Source organism: Megalops cyprinoides, chromosome 24 (assembly GCF_013368585.1).
Source record: "Megalops cyprinoides isolate fMegCyp1 chromosome 24, fMegCyp1.pri, whole genome shotgun sequence".
Lineage (NCBI taxonomy): Eukaryota > Metazoa > Chordata > Actinopteri > Elopiformes > Megalopidae > Megalops > Megalops cyprinoides.
The window spans coordinates 11,485,463-11,504,426 of record NC_050606.1 but is presented as its reverse complement, the minus strand read 5'-3'; the positions used below and the strand labels follow the sequence as shown (position 1 = coordinate 11,504,426).

The window sequence follows — 18,964 nt, the reverse complement described above, 5'->3', positions numbered from 1 at the left end:
GTATTAACTTAACATTGTGCAGTCTATATTAACTTTGTGCATTCTATACTAACATTGTGTATTATTCTGTGTGTATTATGATTCATTCAGATGTGTATCATATTATAGCAGTGAAATTAAATAGATGACGGACCTGCCAGTATGATGCGGACAAAAACACTGCAAGCGGATGAAAAGCCCATGTGAGAGGTGTAAAAATAGCCCCTTTCCACATGTGGTGGGCGGGGGGAAGCTGTCTGATATTGTATGTCAAAACAGCCCCTCAGAATCGCGGAGGGCTCAGTAACCGTTAGGCAGAGCCCAGGCTGCCCTCAGCAGACACCTCATCCCAGACCGGTTTCAGAAGAGAGAGAGAAAGAAAGAGAGAGAGAGACGCCGGCCGGCCCATCATGTCCCGCAGCAGCTTCTCCTTCACCCCCACCACCCTGCGCTCCTTGCGGCTGGACGAGGACCTCCTGGAGAGGCAGAGCTACATCAAGCGGCTGGCGGCCCCGCAGCTGAGCAGCTACCTGCTCAAGAAGGAGGCCCGGGAGAGAGCGGCCCCCGTCGCCCCGCCGCCGCCACCTCCGCCTCTACAGGTGTGCCACGACCTGGTGGTCCACAACGCCCTCTTCACGGGCAACCTGGAAGCAGTGCAGCGCCTCTTCCCCAAGGGGTCCACGGTCAACTTCATCGTGGAGTCGCGGGGCGGCGACATGCGCTGGGTCAGCAGGAACGTGGGTAAGAGCAAAGAACTGCGCCAAAACTGGCCTCACGCCCCCCCACACTCTGGCCGCATTCACAGCCATTCAAACGCAGCGACTGCAGGACCTTCATGTGGATGAGCTGACACACTTAAAAACCACGCTGGGCATGGGTCAGTGGGCAAAACAAGTGCACTAGAACTCAGCTGTGGCTCGAACCACAGATGCATACATTTCTAATAACATCAAAAGCAAGCTGGACTGCAATTAAATGTAAATGCTATCCATTCATATATATCTGAGTAATGAAAATAGTTGTTTCATTTGTCATAACTCCTGATTAACATTTAAGCCTGGTGTTTAAACAGACATAGCCCTGGGCATTGAGATCATTGCCCTGGGTACAGCCTAGAGCTTACCACATTTTAACTCTTCTAGAAAGAAGAAAAAACATTTTAACTCAAACATAAGAAGTGCATAAAATCATCAACACCTCCATACAATAAAAATGGCTGGGCAGATTTGTGGCCAAATTCAATCTGATAGAAAAATATATATAACTTCAGAATAGTAGGGTAAGATTAGTAGAAGAAAGTAAAGAAGTATAGTATAGAAAAGTATAGAAAGTATAGTATAGAAAGTATATTTGTCTCAAATATATTTCCAGGACGTAAATGGATAAAACATGTATTTCCAGAATCTAAAAAAAAAAAAACAGTGTAGCATTGTTCACAAAATCACAGGAACTCACAACTGCACTCAGAAGTACAGTTCAAATTTTAGAGAGATATTATTATTATAAAATGTGAAAAATATAAAGCAGCTCATAAAAAGATTGGAATGACATATATAGGGTGGAACCAAAAACAAAATAACAAATTGAATAGAGATTCCATGTAATGGATAAAATGTATGATATAAAATACACATACTTCTGGCCAACAGGGTATATGTACACAAAACGCTGGCTATCTCTATATATAAGCCAGCCCTATTCATAATAACTGTTAGATATGAATGCCATTGTCCAATTCAACGTCCTAATAAAGTGCCTAGTATGTATGTAAATAAAGCACTTTTGTCAACAAATGGGAAATTGCTAAACTATTTCAGCTTCACTAGATTCACCTATCATTAAATGCAAACGAGCTGGACGAATGGCAAATGAATTGAGTAACAGCAGACTGAATTAAGCAGCTGCACTATATTTGATAAATAGCATATCAGATTCATGTTTGTGTTTGGCCACATGTCATAGATGTTTACTTTTGACCTGACATGACCTGCCCAACAGAATGGGAGAGACCAGTTCCCACAGCTGAAACCAGGTTCACTACTTTCATCTCATGCAAGCCTATTACTTTCTTGTGGGATCATTGCCAAAACTCCTGGACTACTATATTGGTAATACTCTCTGTATGAATGAACCCTCATGTTAGAACTCTGTGATGATGTCACATGAACATGTGACCACTCCGAATAAGTGTGAGTGGGGGTTATGCTACCCCAGGGCCCAAGGGGGTCATCCATTTATCCCAGGAGCCTTTGCAGGAACAGATTTTCCTATTCACATTTCTGTGCTTCTTTATGGTCTACATACCGTATGGTAGGTGATCACCATCAACAGAATGAGCAGTGTACCTTTCATGCATATGTTGTATTGTGGGAAGTGTGTCAATACGTGGCTTATCCAGTGACAGCAAATGACTTATAATGGTCAATATTCCCAAGTGAGCTTCTTACTCAGTTAGCTAACCTAACATAATATGCCTTTTCTCGGTATCAGAATCATTACTAATTTTTAAAGCAAGTCTGAATCTGTTTAGACTAGTTGACAACATAAGTCAGTACTGTTGACGTGTGCCTACCAGTTGACTGTCTTTGGTGGTTGAAAAGGGCAATTGGCTGTTTGGATAGCATAAGAGGAAATAAAACAATGTCATGTTTTACAATGGACATTTTCTAGTCTAAAGCCTGAGAGTTACTGTTCAAATTTATAAAAATGTTAGTGGGTTCCTTTACTGGTGATTATTTCTTCTTGAATCACTGAAAAGGTCATGTACTTATATAGAGTTGTGTGCAGATTTTTGAACTGTGGCAGATATGTGTATATAGATATATGTATATATAAATATATAAAAGCTATTTTTAAGGATTCAAGGCAAGCAAGAGTGTCTGACTTCAGTTTGTAATTTCGTACAAAGTTGCCATGGCAACCTAGTGTGACACTAGAGAACATAAATGCAGATGATGTTTGGCACCCCCACCCCCACCCCCACCCACCACCAAAATGGCCATCATGAGTTCTCTGCCACCATTAGGTCTGAATGACCTTAACAGTAGTATACAATCCGTAAGCATACCATTTTTATGGCTATTTTATGATATCACTTTAAATCCTGAGGTAGAAGCGATTGGGTGAAGGGGTGTCAGATAACTATTTTTAGATAGCAGAGCATATTCAAAATGCCGGAAAAGCTTGAGCGGCCTGCCAGCGCACCAGTCATGTGCCTCATTATCTCTCCATAAGCCGCTGATGCCCCCGTGACTCTGGGGTCTGGTAAATACATGAGGAGCAGTTGCTTTCTTACAGCTGCGAACTTGTTGGTATGTTGCCACATTACTGATGTTTCAGCAATTAGTAGGCCTACAGTGAGCAACGAAGCTCGGCGGTATTTTAAGAAGTAAACACATTGAGTGCTGAAGACAGTTTGTGTACTTGTTTTGGTTACATTTTGCCAATTCACTGTCCCCAGTTGCAGTATTCTCAGATGAGAACCAAAAAATAGACCACTTTATTTTCAGTTTGGCGCCGTCTTTTGGACTGCAGGCAGCCGGTTGCTCTGTGCCTCGGCAGACTTCATTATTGCGTGGAGTTACGGTGCATTTCAAACAATACGAGACAGAGTCACAATCTCTATCTTCCTGTGTGGGGAAAAAGTGCTTCGACTAACATACCTACAATTGTATTGATTGACTATTTCCATCTGTTGAATGAGCAAGGAATATTTTTGTCAATTACTTTTTGATGATGATAAAAGACATATACATTTAAAAGGACAATATGTGGTAATTTATGGAATCCACAATATGAAAATATGGAATAATATATTTAAATAAAATTGGAAGCACACACACACACACACATATGTATATATCTTGCCTTGTCTTCCCTTTGCCTGTAACTGCAAAAGTCATTATTTATATTTTTAAGTACTTGAAAGTTTTTAAAAGTCAGCCATGGACCAGAAAAAAATTATAATATACAACGTTCAGCTTCTATATCATCTTAGTAGCATAGTAATATATCCTTATTATATGTCAGGACAGTGTGATTATGTTGATATGCTGTTTCTAGCAATACCATGCTCAGGCTGCTACCATTTTGCTGGTTGTATCAATGTTTCAGCAGTCCTGGAGTCAGATGTTAAGAATAGATGGGGAAAACAGTCTGACTCTAGCACTGCAAACGTCATACGATTGTTCATATACTGCAGATGTCGTGATGGTAGTGTTTCCCAGCATCCTCATAACTCATGCAGCCTGTACAAAGCTTTGCCCATTTGCAAGTGGTCCAAACTGCTCGTAAAGAAGTACCTTACAATGTCAAAATGAAGAAATGCATTTTGAGCACCCTTGTGTTGCTTCCTACCCAAGAGACCGTCTGCGAAAAACAGCGTAACTCGCTGAGCCTGTAGCCTAATCACAGCATGCCTGCAGACACAGGAACTCGCTGAATAAATTTCCCTCTGTCGAGGGACCATTCAACATGCTGCTGTGTCTATTATGGACAACCATCAAATGAAGTCACTTTCTGATTTTGGTGTGTGCTATCATACCATGTTTTAGCAAACCTGGAAATGATAAATGCAAAGCGCACAAAGCAGGAAGTTGCAGAGACGGATGCGTTTAACAGAGGGCACGTGTGGGCGTGCTTCTGAAGAGAGCAGTCCTACGTTAGCAAACTGAATCAAAGAAATGTAAGCAAAGTTTTGAACGTGCCGACTGGCTGTCTCTGGCACTGTTTGAAATAATCCATCAACGCTGAAATATTAATGCTGCTTAATTACATGACTGCACTAAAAGCCAGATCTAATGATGCATCCTGTCTCTACCCACTACGCACATCTCATGCTTTGTGAGATTTCGATTTATCACATCAACGTTTGTGCTCAGAAACCGTTCTTTTTCCCAAAGCGAAGAGAAACAATATTTCTAACCTGAGTGATACTAAACAGTGGCATATTTATTTGTATTTCTGTCAGACTACATAGTATGCCTGTGATGTGTTTGAATAAATTTTTCATTTTAAGTTTTCATTATCAGCTTGGTATTACATAGCAATTATGTAATTCTCTTTAACATGCCCTGGGTAAGAGCTGAATGACATAATAATAATAATAATAATAATAATAATAATAATTAAGACATATTTAAAAGGCAATAGTAAATAATACCTTTAAAAAATATTTACATTGACCCTTTTGCACTGAAAACGATCTAGGCCTGCTGCCGTACTGCTTTGGATTTCTGGGTCACTACCAAGCCAGGGAAAATATCACATAGCGCAGCCTCCCTTAAATAGACACCCACAGCATAAACAGACTTCAGATGGGGAACAAACACTCTCCAGAGAGAGAGCCACTGCTGGACCTTGCAATATACACCCAAAGGATTAGCTGTTTTTTTTTTTTTTTTACCATAGTGTGCACAGTTCATTGTAGTCCATGGGTTCGAAAATTAAGTGGCGCAAGCAAAAGGAGATCAGAACTGATGTGATCGCTACAGCAAAGGCCACTGGCTACACCCTTTATTTCTGGAATGCCCTCATGGTGGGGGACCACCTTACCGTCATCAGTATTATCGATGACCCTGAATACTGCCACATAGTTAATGGCATCTACGACACCAGCAACATCGAGGAGTGGAAGAACCACCGTTTAAACTACAAGGCGCTGAGTATGTGACTGAGTCCTTGACCGCTATGAAATGTTTTCGCCGTCACAGTAGTTGGCTTTACTTCTGAAGTGTTTAAATAGGTTGCAGTAAAAACAATTTGCATGCTGTAGACCCAAAATGGGGCTTTGGCCAAGTGGCTCCCAAAACATTTAACATGCATTAGCTGTAGCTTGCATCAGAAATAACAACTTACGCAAAAGGGGTGTGAGAAAAAAATCTGTGGCACTGACATTGACATTTTGAGTTTTTGAATTAGAATTTCTTGTGTACAACAAATATGATACAGCATATGATCAAACATTTTATAAGGAGGTTTACGAACAAGCCTTCATGATTGAATTTTTTGTTTTGTTGTTGTGTTGAAGTAGGATTGCGTACTTTGGGGAGTGACATTCTCTTTTTAGATTTCAGTCTGCTCACTGCGTAATAGCTAGTACGTGCTGAGTCAACTGTCAAGTGTTAAATCATTTTCTGACATTGGCTCACGAGTTTGAAATATGATCACTCTGCAAAAGAAACGCTCTGGTTTTGAATCTTGGTTCATTTGGACAGCAAAGAATAAAATGAAAAACACCCACATGAAAATCACATGCATTTTGATTGTTACCACTGCTGCTGTTATTAACATTGCTACTTTCAATAATGTTCTGTAAGTTGAGGGTGTATTGCAAAATACATTTGACACTGTATGAATTGCAGTACAACTACTCATGGTCATACACCTAACTTTTAAAGTTTCATTAAGTTAGGAATGTCAGTTAGGAATGGAGTTTAGAATTAGAGTTTCTGTATTGGTTTCAATCTGCAATTAGGCAATCTCATGCTGGAACTACACTGTACTCATTTATGTGTTTCAGCTGTGCTGTTATTGGATGTTAACACATACCCTTACAACCAATCAGGATCTGCTGCATGTGGTATAATTATAATAATCACCTCCCTTTCTATGCCCCTCCCCCAGGACTATGGTCACTGACCTACGAGCAGGAGCTGACCACTCCCCTCCACATCGCGGCGGGGCGGGGCTTCACAGAGTGCCTGAAGCACCTGCTGCAGAGGGGCGCTGACGTGGAGCTGTCCCCCGGGGGCACCACCGCCCTGCACGAGGCCTGCGAAAGTGGGCAGGGCGAGTGCGCCAGGCTGCTGCTCTCCTACGGGGCCAACGCCAATGCCGTGAGCGAGGACGGGCTGATGCCCTTGCACGTCTGCACCAGCCCGGAGTCCCTCGAGTGAGTGTCTCCGGTGGTGGAGGGCCACGGGGCTCTAGGCAGCGTTTCCATTACAATGACTTACACCGGACACCTGGTGTTATTCCGCCCAGAAGGACATGTAAGGCAAAACGGAGGTGTTTATTCACACTTACAGCCTGATTGAGCAATGGTAACAACGTGCTTATATATAGCGTCTTTATGAAGCGGTGATCAAATTACTCCCCTTATCCATCGTCAATGTGTGTTATCAAGTAATGCACTGGATCATACTCACACACTGCTACTTATTCTGTATATATTTACCATCTGTTTTAGCAGTGTTTAGGGTTTAGCGTTTAGCGCTGTGAGGAACTGATTTACTGTTCGACTAGAACGTCATCCTGATTTCACCCAATTTGTCTAGTATCAACAACACTGAATATGCCTGAAAATCAGTCCTCGTTTGATTAATGGTAGAGAATCCATATCATATGGATCGTCTTTAACAGATGATTTTTCATCTGATAATTAAATGTGAAATTGCTTTAGCTGTGCTTTCCCAACCATTCATTGAATAATGATATCATTAAAACTGAGCAACGTGCCACAACAAGATGTCATTTCGATTTCTTAAGATGGGGTCGATAGCATAGTGCTGTAGATAGTGCTAGCCCCAAGTCTAAACCCAACCTTAAGCCTAACTCACCTGACAACAACCACCTGTCAAAGATGCATTAGGAAAAGATGAAATTATGTACATTTTAGTTGTGATACTGTCCTATTGCATATTAAGTGTTTTCATTTAAATCCTATTTTTATCATATTGTGTCACAGGACAATGGCACCAAATTTGCCACTGAAATATTAAGAATTTATTGGAACTTATATGGAAGCTCAAGTCAATGAAATTAACCAAAGTTACAGAGACAAAAAGATGCAAATTTATAACCAAATGGAACTCTCTGGGGTCTTGTTGGGATTGATGTCAGTTTGCACAGCAATTTAAAGATTTTAATCATCTCCAGTAGCTGAGGACCAGTGAAAACAGCCACAAAGAGTCTTTGTCATTATCCCTTTCAGTAGCTCCAAAGAGATCTTAAGGGATTTTATCTCTGTAGAAAGAATATGGAAAAATGTTACCCAAGCATTCAAAAGAAAATCCTGAAATATTCCCGTTTCTTGCCCAGTTGTGCCAAACACCTCCTGCAGTTCGGGGCGACGGTGAACGGGCGAACCCTGGACGAGGACGACACCCCCTTGCACGTGGCGGCCCGCCACGGGCTCCCGGAGCACGTCGACCTGTACCTGCGCTACGGGGCGGCCCTGGAGAGGCAGAACGACGAGGGCAACACGCCGCTGAACACCGCCTGCTCCCACCCGCAGCCCGCCGAGGAGCTGGGCCGCTACCACCACGTGTGCCGGCTCCTGCTGGCGGCGGGCGCCAGCGTGCACGCCGGCGACCAGGACAACCAGACGCCGCTGCACATGGCCTGCAAGAACGTCAACCCGGACGTGGTGGACCTGCTGCTGCAGCACGGCGCCAGTGTCAACACCATGTGCTACAGCGGCGACGCGCCCATGCACAACATCCTCAAGATGGTGGGCTACAAGGCCGCCCACCAGCCCGAGCGCGTCGTCAAGGCGCTGCTCAACTACGGCTCCATCCGCGTCTGGCCTGGGGCACTGCCAAAGGTAGGATAGCACTGGGGGGACTCATTGGCCATATAGGAAGAGAAGAGAAAGTTCCGATACTTCAACACTGAAGCCCTCAATGCATAAACCACACACCCATCTTTTCATCCCTGTGGATTCATACCCCTTAAAGCTGCACACTGCTTTTGGCCATAGAACTGAAACCTCCCATTGCAATATGTATATTGCGTCCTGTATATTATAAAATGGAAGTTTAACTGGATTACTGATATCAGGAGTATTTCTGATACCCTGACTGGTATTTTTCAGATTCCATTTTTGATCCTTGAACTTGATTCGTAGGTCAAAGACAAAACATAACAAGGGTAAATGAGTGCAGCTGAAGATTAATGGCTCTTGTACCATTGACTGAACTTGTTACCACGCTCCATCTAGTGGTCAATTTGTAACACTAACAAAGCTGTACTGTACCACATAATCCAGTTTTGATATGGATGTGGATCAAGGTGGCGACGAGGCATGTACACACTCTCCCTTTTTCCTACGTCAGATTTAAATTAAACTCACAATATATTTTTGAGAAACACTCAGGAACAGACAGATGTTCTTACAGCAGCCAAACATCCCATGCCAAATACAAAACCATGGTCGTTAGAATAAAAACAGATTCTTGGTGACTTTTCCTTTTGTAGGAGTAAGGGATATAAGAGAATTATGGATCAGTTTAGAGTTAAAGTGGGAGGGGCGGTCTGTGTAAGGCGAACAGCCAATCACAGTGGTATACCCCCTGCGCAGAACCAGTGAAATTCCTGACAAGGTCGGCCATGAGTTATTGCTCTCCGAGATCGTTCATAATTTTCTTCTGCCGTATGAGCTCTGTGCCTCTCACTGTGACACGCTGTATCTGAGAACCCAGCACCGCTCATGTTTCCACTCCCGCTTGTTTCAAACAAATTGCCTGACTCCTAATTAGCCAGTGTTAATAAGAGATTAATTAGTGCTAATTGCAGATTTTCCCATGAATCCCCCAGAGGGAGGCCCAATCTGCTCATCTTGCCAAGTGTTTAATTATTTCCCACATTCCCAGGGCTACCCCCCACCTCCCTTCGCCGCTACTCTTCCAAAATAAAGAGGAGGGCGAAGCGGCAAGTCGTGTTGCTGGTGTGTAGCAGCTACACCCCGCCCCCTCCCCCAGATTCCAGAGTGAGGTGCCCTAGCCCGGTTCTGGATGGCCCAGTCCAATAGGTTTTCCAGTTCACTTCAGAACTCTGCTTGGGGAGGAGTGCTTAAATGGGTTCAATTAGACAGTAATTAGTTGAATCGAGTGCTTAAGTGCTCGCTTGGAGAAGAAAGAGGCTTCTGGACCGCAGAACTCCAGAACCAGGACTGGTCACCTCTGCTCTAAAGAGTGGTCTGGTGCAGTACTTTAAGCTTTACAATACAAATAAGAATAACAAGCCATTGAGAGAGGGGGGCATATGAGCAAATAAGAATGTATCCAAAATTAATAAAAGAAGGTAGAGTAAGAAGCCTACTTTGGAGTACATCCATTGGTTTGGAGTTCCCTAACTTTCCACCCCATGACACACTTGATAGGTAAATACATTTTCTGTGACCCTGTCACTTATTAAAATGGCACATGTCAGAATTACACCATGTTTGAGTAGTGTGGATAGCTAAGGAACAGGTATAAGGGTATATGCCATGACCCATCCCACCAGCAACGGAAGTGTTCTGGTCTCATGCAACCTTTGAATATTAGTAAACATACTACACAATGTCCTTTTCAGGTGCTGAAATACTGCTGCACCTCTCCGCGCTCTATTGAAGTCCTCATGAACGCCTATGACCGCCTCAAAATCACAGATGCCTGGGTGGAAGCTGTTCCACCAGAGATCTTCCAGGTGAGTCTGATGTTGACCGTGTTAAAGGTGTGCATACATGCATACACTTCATGAGTGCTTTTCCCATTTCCCATTTCCCATTTCCCATTGGGTTTCCTTTCGCATAAAACCAATATGGGCTTATATTTGTGAATCGTTGGGAATACAGTAGATCACAGTGGTATTTTTTCCCAAAAGCATTGGTTCTCAAATGCTTTTATGATTTCTCCGATATGATTTGGATTGTAAGCACATGCACCCTTGCAGGGCTTCACTGAATGAACCTCCGGGTCAGGTGTGAACACAGTGCTATCTATCCCTCATGTGAGTCTCTGTGGTCTCTGTGGTTCTGTTCCCAGAAACACCGCGAATTCTATGAGTCCCTGTTCTCCCTGGCCCAGACCCCTCGCTCGCTCCAGCACCTGGCTCGCTGCAAGATCCGGGCTCACCTCGGGGCACACACGCACAGGGTGGTCCCCAAACTGGGACTGCCGACATTCCTGAAGAACTACCTGTTGCTGGAGTTCAGGGATTATGTGCACTGAGGAGAACTTTTCTTTGGGAGACCCATGCTGGAGCCATTTGGTCCAAGAAGGGCCACTAGACCTGTAGCTCAGACCCCAAGTTCACGTCCCGTTCACTTCTCCCTGGTGCTGGAGTCTATGGCGTCTGCAGGTTTTGCACCACCCCCCTAAGCATTTGGCTGCATTCAATACGCCCCAATCCTGGCAGTGGACAGATGCTTTTCTCTCTGAAACACAACCTGCACTTCTCCATGATAGGTCTAAATGGGTCATGTGGTTTTCCCTAAGGCCATTGGAGGAGAGTAGCACTGTGTGAAGGGCATATACACATGCTTGGTGTATGGTTCTGTCCAAGGTTAACATTATAAAACTATCTCTAGCACTTAAACCATTTTCAGTCTCATGCAACATGGCTATTATACCCTGCTCACACTGTATGTGGCTGTGTTCCTCATAGTTTCTGGAGAAAGTTTCAATTACCAGGTGACTAAACCCTAGTAGAAACAAATTGTTTCATATTTCATCCAAATACTGATGACTAGTGTCAAAAAGTGTTGGGCTGGATGCCTAGCGTGGTCAGTACTTAATCTGTAAATAAAACTGATATTTGAACAGATTTTCACGGTATTTATGTACCAAATGCTTGTGTACATGTTTGGAATGTTTTAACATTTTTGTAAAAAGCATACAGGTGGACATTGCTGTGTACGGCCAAACAAATGTAGAGAATTAAAAAAAAAAAAAAAAAACTTTTTTACTGATGTGTGCCGCAAATTAGATGTATTCTAAAACGATAATAAAGCCCAGATTACTTGCGTTGAGTGAATTTTAATGTTTTTCTTCTCATACCCAAATGTGTGCTACTTAAAAAGCGTTTATCAAAGCCATGCGACAATGTTGACCACAAGGGGGTGCCATAGTCTTTAACTTAAAATGAGTGGCTTGCGCTTTCACTGAACTTATATACCCTTATGGGTGAAGTGAAAACTTTACATGTCACTTATTATTAAAGTAAAAAAAAAAATACTTGTCTGTATATCTATACTATACTGATATATCACTTAATATTTTATACAACGTAAACTTCCCTTAGACTGCCATCACTTAGAGTTTGACATTGATTAAGACAAGACACCTGCAATTATTATTTACGGATGTGTTAAGATTACTAAAACTATTTATGCTAATTAACAGGAATGTTTAACTCGTGTAATTATGCAATGTAAGACATATGTGTTTCTGTACACATAAGTTGACCATGCTTCATAGATGTATATCCTAAATAACATATCTCATAAATTCATGTGATTCGCAAGGTAATATTACTAGATTTTTGAAAACGTCCTACTTGATATTCCGTCAGTTACGATGTCAGTGTCACGTTACACGTTCACTCTGCTAACTGCAAACCAACCCAATGTGTCGAATATTTCGTACATATGCGCTTTCTCGCAGAAATTATGATAAAATTTCACTTACATTCATTGATGACATATTTCCTAACAGTTCTAGTTAAATATATTGTCGCTTACAGCTTGAGGGAAATAAGTTATTCCCCTAAAATTGATCTTATATGTGTTTTTGACAATCACGCTATAATTTCTTAACACATCCTTCCCAGATAATTTGTACATTTGCATTTGAACGCTCTAGCACCGTGGTGTTGACTCAAAGTCCAACAGTTCCCTTTTACCGATATTATTTAAAAAGTAAGAAACTGCATCGTCATAAATATTTGCTACAGGTGACTGTATTTAGCAGTTACTGATTTGACCAAACATATTTTGAATGTCAATTACTTAAAACGAATAACCTTTTAAATACATCAGCTCAAAAGTAAAGCATTTTATTATTTTTGTTGTTATTATTATTATTATTATTATTACTGCTACTACTACTACTACTACTACTATTACTACTAGTACTACTACTACTATGAAGTGATTTTGTTTTGCAATTTTGTTAAAAACAAGCCCAGACATAATTGTAATTAAAGGCTTTCGTGCATGTTCAGTGATTAGTACACAAATGACTGCTACTTATTTTAAGAGAGATTTGGGTAACTGACGAAACTGATATTTTAACATATTATAAGGTACTTTTAATTACGTTTCATAATTATTTTTGTTTTACTGAGAAATGCATTGAATTGCTTTCTCTTTGACTTTAACCTACATCGACGACAGAAATAAGAAAATTCTCACTTATATGTACACGTATTCTCCAGCAACAGTAACGAGAAATTACATTTAAAGTAAAACGTAAACGTGATGTACCATAACAACGAAAAAGAAATAAACATCTAACTTGAAAATGTCGTATACAAAAGACACGACAAACATGAAAAATTAGGCGACACAATACCTTAAATTAATACACCAACAGCAGACCTAGAATCTGTCGTCATTATTGACAGAATATCGTCACCATAGAGAAGATCAATAATACTCTTTCAACCTTCACGAAAATATTGTGAATCAGTTGGCAGCAGCTGATAACTTTTCAGCTATCGCTAAAACAACACTGAAAATGAACATATGCCACTTTTAAACCATTTGCAACTTGCTTTCTCTCGCAAATACGTTTTTCTTTTCCCGTGTAACTCAGCTGACCAGCATACTGTCTCTTGTTGAGAGTCGGGGGGCACTACCATGGCGGTCTTTTATTACGATCACATTGAATCGGAAAGACGCATGATTATGAATAATTAACATGACAGACCAAACGACTGGAGAGGCTGGTGGGTCTGTCACCAGAGTGCTGTGACACCGGGACAATGCGCTGGCTTGGGTAATGAACCTGTCAGAGCTAGCCAACAACTCTTTCCCTTCAAACTACAGCGCAAGCCCGGGCGGAGAGCTACGGGAAAGCCACCGTTTAGCCATGCGATTGAAATACGGAGCAAGGTGATGTGACATGAACACCACTATAATTTGTAGAAGAGGCAGCCCTAAAATAAAGCCAAGGAAGAAATGACACTAACGAAGCACATCCGTAGTTTTCTCGTAAGCATATCCCATTACTGAATTTTTCAGGGTCAGATTTGATATGGCATTGGAAAGTAAGTCATAGAAACAATAATAACAATAATAAAAACTATTATCAATAATGGTGTCCATGGGTATGCCATTCCTCAAACGTATACTGAGCTTTAAATAATAAAAAATTTGAGACAAAGATATTGTAATTATCCGCACAATACATATATACATACATCATATACATACATATATATATATATAAATAAATACTGGGACCCTGCATTATGAAGGTAAAGCTTGCATTTTTGAGCAATATAGATAGGTATTCAAGCTTAATAATTCTAAACGTCGATTTATATGTGACAGCGGTACACCCTCATAACAATTCCTATTCGAATGCAAACTGTCATTTTTCATACCAGCTATTCCTTTGCTACAAAAGGCCTTTATTAATTAAAAAATACTAGCAAAAATAATTGATAGTCTAATAGAAAGTATTATTATTATTATTATTATTATTATTATTATTATTAAAGAAACATCCTTTCTCATCTTATAGATACACGCAAGCTATGTCGTACAGGCAATGTAATTACACGAACTGCAGTGTTCAGAAATAAAATGAAAAAAAAAAACATAAACGGCGGACCTCGGACCAAAGAAAAGTTTGATATCAATTCTTTTAAATTCGTCGTGTTCTGTAGGGGGGCTTCTGATTGTAGCCCATACTTAAAGTCCACTTGAAGGGAGCGGGGAAGAGGGAGAAGGAAGCTGTCTGGTTTCAATAGATCAAAGAGAGGTAATGCTGAATGGAGTCATTTGCAATTATAAGAATAATTAGCATCCCCGGTCCTCCATTGCTAATCAGAGTCGGAGGTGATATGTTTATGTCTTCGTGCAATCAGACGGGCAGTTGGAGTGCTCGCGCCCCCCAGGACTCAATAGGGGCTAATCATCATCAGTACGAATTGGCATTTAAACGGTAAAATGATTTCAGATGAAATTAACACTCTGAAAAAAAACGACCCAGAAAAGAGATAGGTGGTTTGAAAAATAAATAGGCCTACGTTTTTTTTTTTTTTAAATCTGATTAAATACGGAAAATGTTCCCTGTAGCGTATATTTAAGTTAGAAAATATATTTCTTCTACCTACGGACTGGTTATATAAAAGCTATAGCTGCTTGGTTGTACTTATTAAATGAGACTACTCTGTAACAACATATTTGCCCTTTCCGAATTCATGTAAGTTCACAGAGCCAGTGTTAAGTCTTACAAGTAATTCAATGAGCCGGACGAGTTTTATAAAAATCGTATTAGCTTTTTTGCGCACAATTACACCATTTTTATGCTTGTTTGTAAAACGCCAAAGTTCACAGATTGAGGTTTTAAAGAATAAACCTGTAGTTTTAGTCCCTTTAAATTTCTCGTTGACCCTCTCCTTCTTGTCTTTTATTCGAATCTAATTTCGCACGGAATATTTCTCTCCAGGGGATAATTATCTTTGCACTTCTCCGAGGCCAAATACATCGTTTTCATCTCGATGAAAAGAAAGGTTTTCTTAGACAAGTGGGGGGAAAAACATCTGCCTCTCCTCTTTCCCGACTGCGGTGCCATCCGTCCCTAAATTTCAACAATGGCACCCTTGTTTCATGTCGCCCCCCTGAATCCAGAGTAATTACTAATCATCAATCAAAATTAATAATAGTTGATTGGGCTGGTGTGGTCAAAGATTAGGCAAGGGAAGGTTGTAAGCCGTCTCTCACGCCGCTTCCAGTGACTGTGGACGGGGCTAAGAAGGGGGGGGGGGGGGGGGCTGGCCGGCCCCTCTATCTATTGGTATCCACTGGGAAACAACCGCCTCTTGTGGCAGCCAAAAAGTCAAGAGCTGAATAAGGAAATGAAGCGTAATTTGAGGAAGATGGATGAGTCCAGAGGGCAACACCCCCTCCCGTCCCTTTTCTATTGCAGATGATGAGCTTGGTGAATGTGTGTGTGTGTGCGTGCGTGCGTGTGCGTATGTGTGTGCGACTGTGTGTGACAGAGAGGGAAAGAGAGTGAGAGGGAAGCGAAAAGGCGTCAGGTCTCACTCAGCGCATTGGCTTATGAGGACGGGACGGAGAGGAGCTGCTCAATATTAACGTCGAAGATTAACTGGAGGATAGCACAGACAGCTAAGGACAAAAAAAGCTTAGCTGTAAAGGGAAACAGGGATTTCCACATTCTAAGCGAGGAGTACTTACATTCCGTAGAACAAAACAATATTTGGCTTACCACCAGCATGCAGCGACCAAGCGGCCAAGGGACGGCGTTTTCAATTGACTCCTTGATTGGGACTCCGCAGCCCCGACCCGGGCACCTGCTTTACACCGGCTATCCCATGTTTATGCCGTACCGACCCTTGGTCATCCCACAAGCCTTGTCTCATTCGCCTTTACAGTCTGGCATTCCTCCGTTGGCCCCCTTGGCATCCTTCGCCGGCCGTCTCACCAACACGTTCTGTGCCAGCCTGGGCCAGGGCATGCCCTCCATGGTGGCCCTCACGACAACACTGCCCAGTTTCTCGGATCCGCCGGATAGTTTCTACCCGCCGCAAGAGATCCCGGGACCCCGATTAAGCGCCGATCCTGGGATTAGGAGGCAAGAGAGCCCCCATTCTGAGGATTTGCCTGTAAGGGACAAGAGCACGGAGCTGCTGAACTTCTCGGAAACTTTTCAAACTATCACAGGTGAGTTCTGTTACAGGAACAGTAACTATTTCCGATAGGCCTTTTCTTTTTCCCCTCTGTATTTCAGTTTTCGTAGTGAATACGGAAACCTGTTGACTCGCCATCCCACCTTTATGGAGATACAGGCACGCGTAATATTAAAGAAAGGTTAAATCTCTGATCTACGGCACGACTAAAATTGTCTTGCATTGAAATAAAATGTTGAAATTCAAGTGACATCTTCTTTCTAATTGTAAAATGTGTACGCTTTTGTACACTGGAATCATATTTCAATGTGTATAACTACGTTGCGCTTCCGTTTTGACTTTGTTTTGCCAATTGATAATTATTTGATTCTGTTTTAATCACTTAAATTGCTTGGCCTGTGTAAAGCCACTGGAGCGGTTTTGGCACGTGCACGTGGCGTTACGATGTTTTGAAATTCCAAGAATATCCGCTTTGTTTCGGCAACTTTTGTTTCAGTAATTGAATGTTTTCACACAATATCACACTCCTTAATAGCCAAAAACAATGATCACAACTCCTTTAATACAGAGACGCATTAATTACAAACACTGTTGTGGAGGAAAATGGAACAGTGTGGTGAAAAATCAAAACACCAATAGATCTACTGCTACGAGAAATAATAAGTTTCTCTCGAACGTTATCAGATAATAAAGACGGTTTGTATATGTTGAAACAAGACACAATAAAAATTCTTTTTTGAGTCTATTTTATGTAACATTTTAATCAAAATAACATTACGTTGAATTCAAAACATTAACACATTGTATTAGGTTAATGATTACATTAATTCTACAAGGACTTGAATTTCTACGAGAGATGAATACATTGTCATACCGAATTGTATACAACGTTCGCTGACGTCAGTGTGATGTTTCCATATGGTTTTAAAATTACTCGAGTGCGCCTGTTGTAACAGGTTTCTATACAAAAGGGACAAGGCAATTCAATCGCAAAGCCTACAGGCCTTAGATTTTAATATAATATTTAAATTTTGCCTCTTTGACCATCAAACCGGGTTGACGGAAGCACCTAATAGTCTTTTAAGATTATGTTTATGTCCAGTGAAATCCCTCAGGTTTTTTGCCAGAACGCCAATCACCATAAAGAGTGCGTAACTTGTGGCATTATTTTGATTCAAAGACTTGTCATGTCATTGAGAGTACAAATACAGACCGAACAAAACGAAATAACACAATACAGCAATGCGTTTAAAATGACAATTAACTTAATTGTTTTCCCATTTTATTTGTTCAGGGGAGACCAAACTTTACAGCTCAGATGAGGAGAAACTGGACCTCAAATCAGCGGAGGCAGCGTGCAGCGACAGAGAGGAAGACAGCTCCGCGGACAGCGAGAACGAGAGTTTCTCGGACGGCAACAACTGTGGCTCATTATCCCAAAAGAAACTCAAACCCGGGTCTCAGGAACCTCTACCACCGGGGAGTGCGGCGGGGAAGAGCAGGAGGAGACGAACTGCATTCACCAGCGAACAGCTTCTTGAACTTGAGAAAGAGTTCCACTGCAAAAAGTACCTCTCTCTCACGGAGCGCTCTCAGATAGCTCACGCACTGAAACTGAGCGAGGTCCAGGTCAAGATCTGGTTCCAGAATCGCAGGGCCAAATGGAAACGGATTAAGGCCGGAAACGTCAACAACAGATCGGGAGAACCAGTAAGGAATCCCAAAATAGTTGTCCCGATCCCGGTGCACGTCAACAGGTTTGCCGTCAGGAGTCAACATCAACAGATAGAGCAAGGAAGCAGGCCGTGAACAATCTGAGCAAGACTGCAATATTGTCTACTTTTATTAACCAACCACTAATAAGACACAGACTCTATCTGACCACATATGAGGCACAAGGAATTCAAAAAAAGAAAACCATACGAGTACTTAAGAACGGAAACCGACTTCTTCGACTGCATTGTATGTCCCAAGAGTTTATGGCTATTTGAATCGTATTTGTTAGGGTAATATTTGCAGTAGCAAAGGCCCTAATCACGGCATATTACATTCTGCTTGGAAGAAATGACTGGTCGTGGATGTATTTGATTACAATATGACATGACCCCTTTACCTGGCTATATCTGGAATATGTAAGGCTTCTTATTTATTACTTTGTACATTTTGTAAATACTGAAAAGTGTCAAGCCGACACAGAAGTGCACTATAAAATGAGATTGTATACAATTCTTTTTTAAAGTAATATTTATATGTTAGAATGTGACAATTATGTGAATTCTCTGCATGTTTGCGTATGCCCACTTGTTGAAGCTGATTTATTATTCCTTTTCTTCGGTTGTGAAATTCTACCCATTTACGTTGAACCCAATTCATTGCATGTGCCCTCAAATGTTCTCGT

The 18,964-nt window shown here is 41.6% G+C and overlaps 2 protein-coding genes across 3 annotated transcripts; both read left to right on the top strand.

Moving 5' to 3' along the window:
- Positions 1-283: 283 nt before the first annotated feature.
- On the top strand, positions 284-11,694 carry asb10 (ankyrin repeat and SOCS box containing 10). 2 transcript variants are annotated; one of them, XM_036519256.1, is made up of 5 exons: positions 284-720; positions 6,604-6,871; positions 8,020-8,524; positions 10,276-10,389; positions 10,728-11,694. In XM_036519256.1, exons 1-5 carry the CDS (start codon positions 390-392, stop codon positions 10,911-10,913), a joined length of 1,404 nt encoding a protein of 467 aa, XP_036375149.1. In that variant the 5' UTR covers positions 284-389; the 3' UTR covers positions 10,914-11,694. The 2 variants fall into 2 exon arrangements, with proteins under 2 accessions (XP_036375149.1, XP_036375150.1); XM_036519257.1 differs by lacking the exon at positions 284-720 and adding an exon at positions 5,309-5,642.
- Positions 11,695-15,990: 4,296 nt separating this feature from the next.
- gbx1 (gastrulation brain homeobox 1) lies at positions 15,991-18,679 on the top strand. The gene is made up of 2 exons (XM_036519352.1): positions 15,991-16,600; positions 17,861-18,679. Exons 1-2 carry the CDS (start codon positions 16,153-16,155, stop codon positions 18,373-18,375), a joined length of 963 nt encoding a protein of 320 aa, XP_036375245.1. The 5' UTR covers positions 15,991-16,152; the 3' UTR covers positions 18,376-18,679.
- The last annotated feature ends 285 nt before the right edge of the window (positions 18,680-18,964 follow it).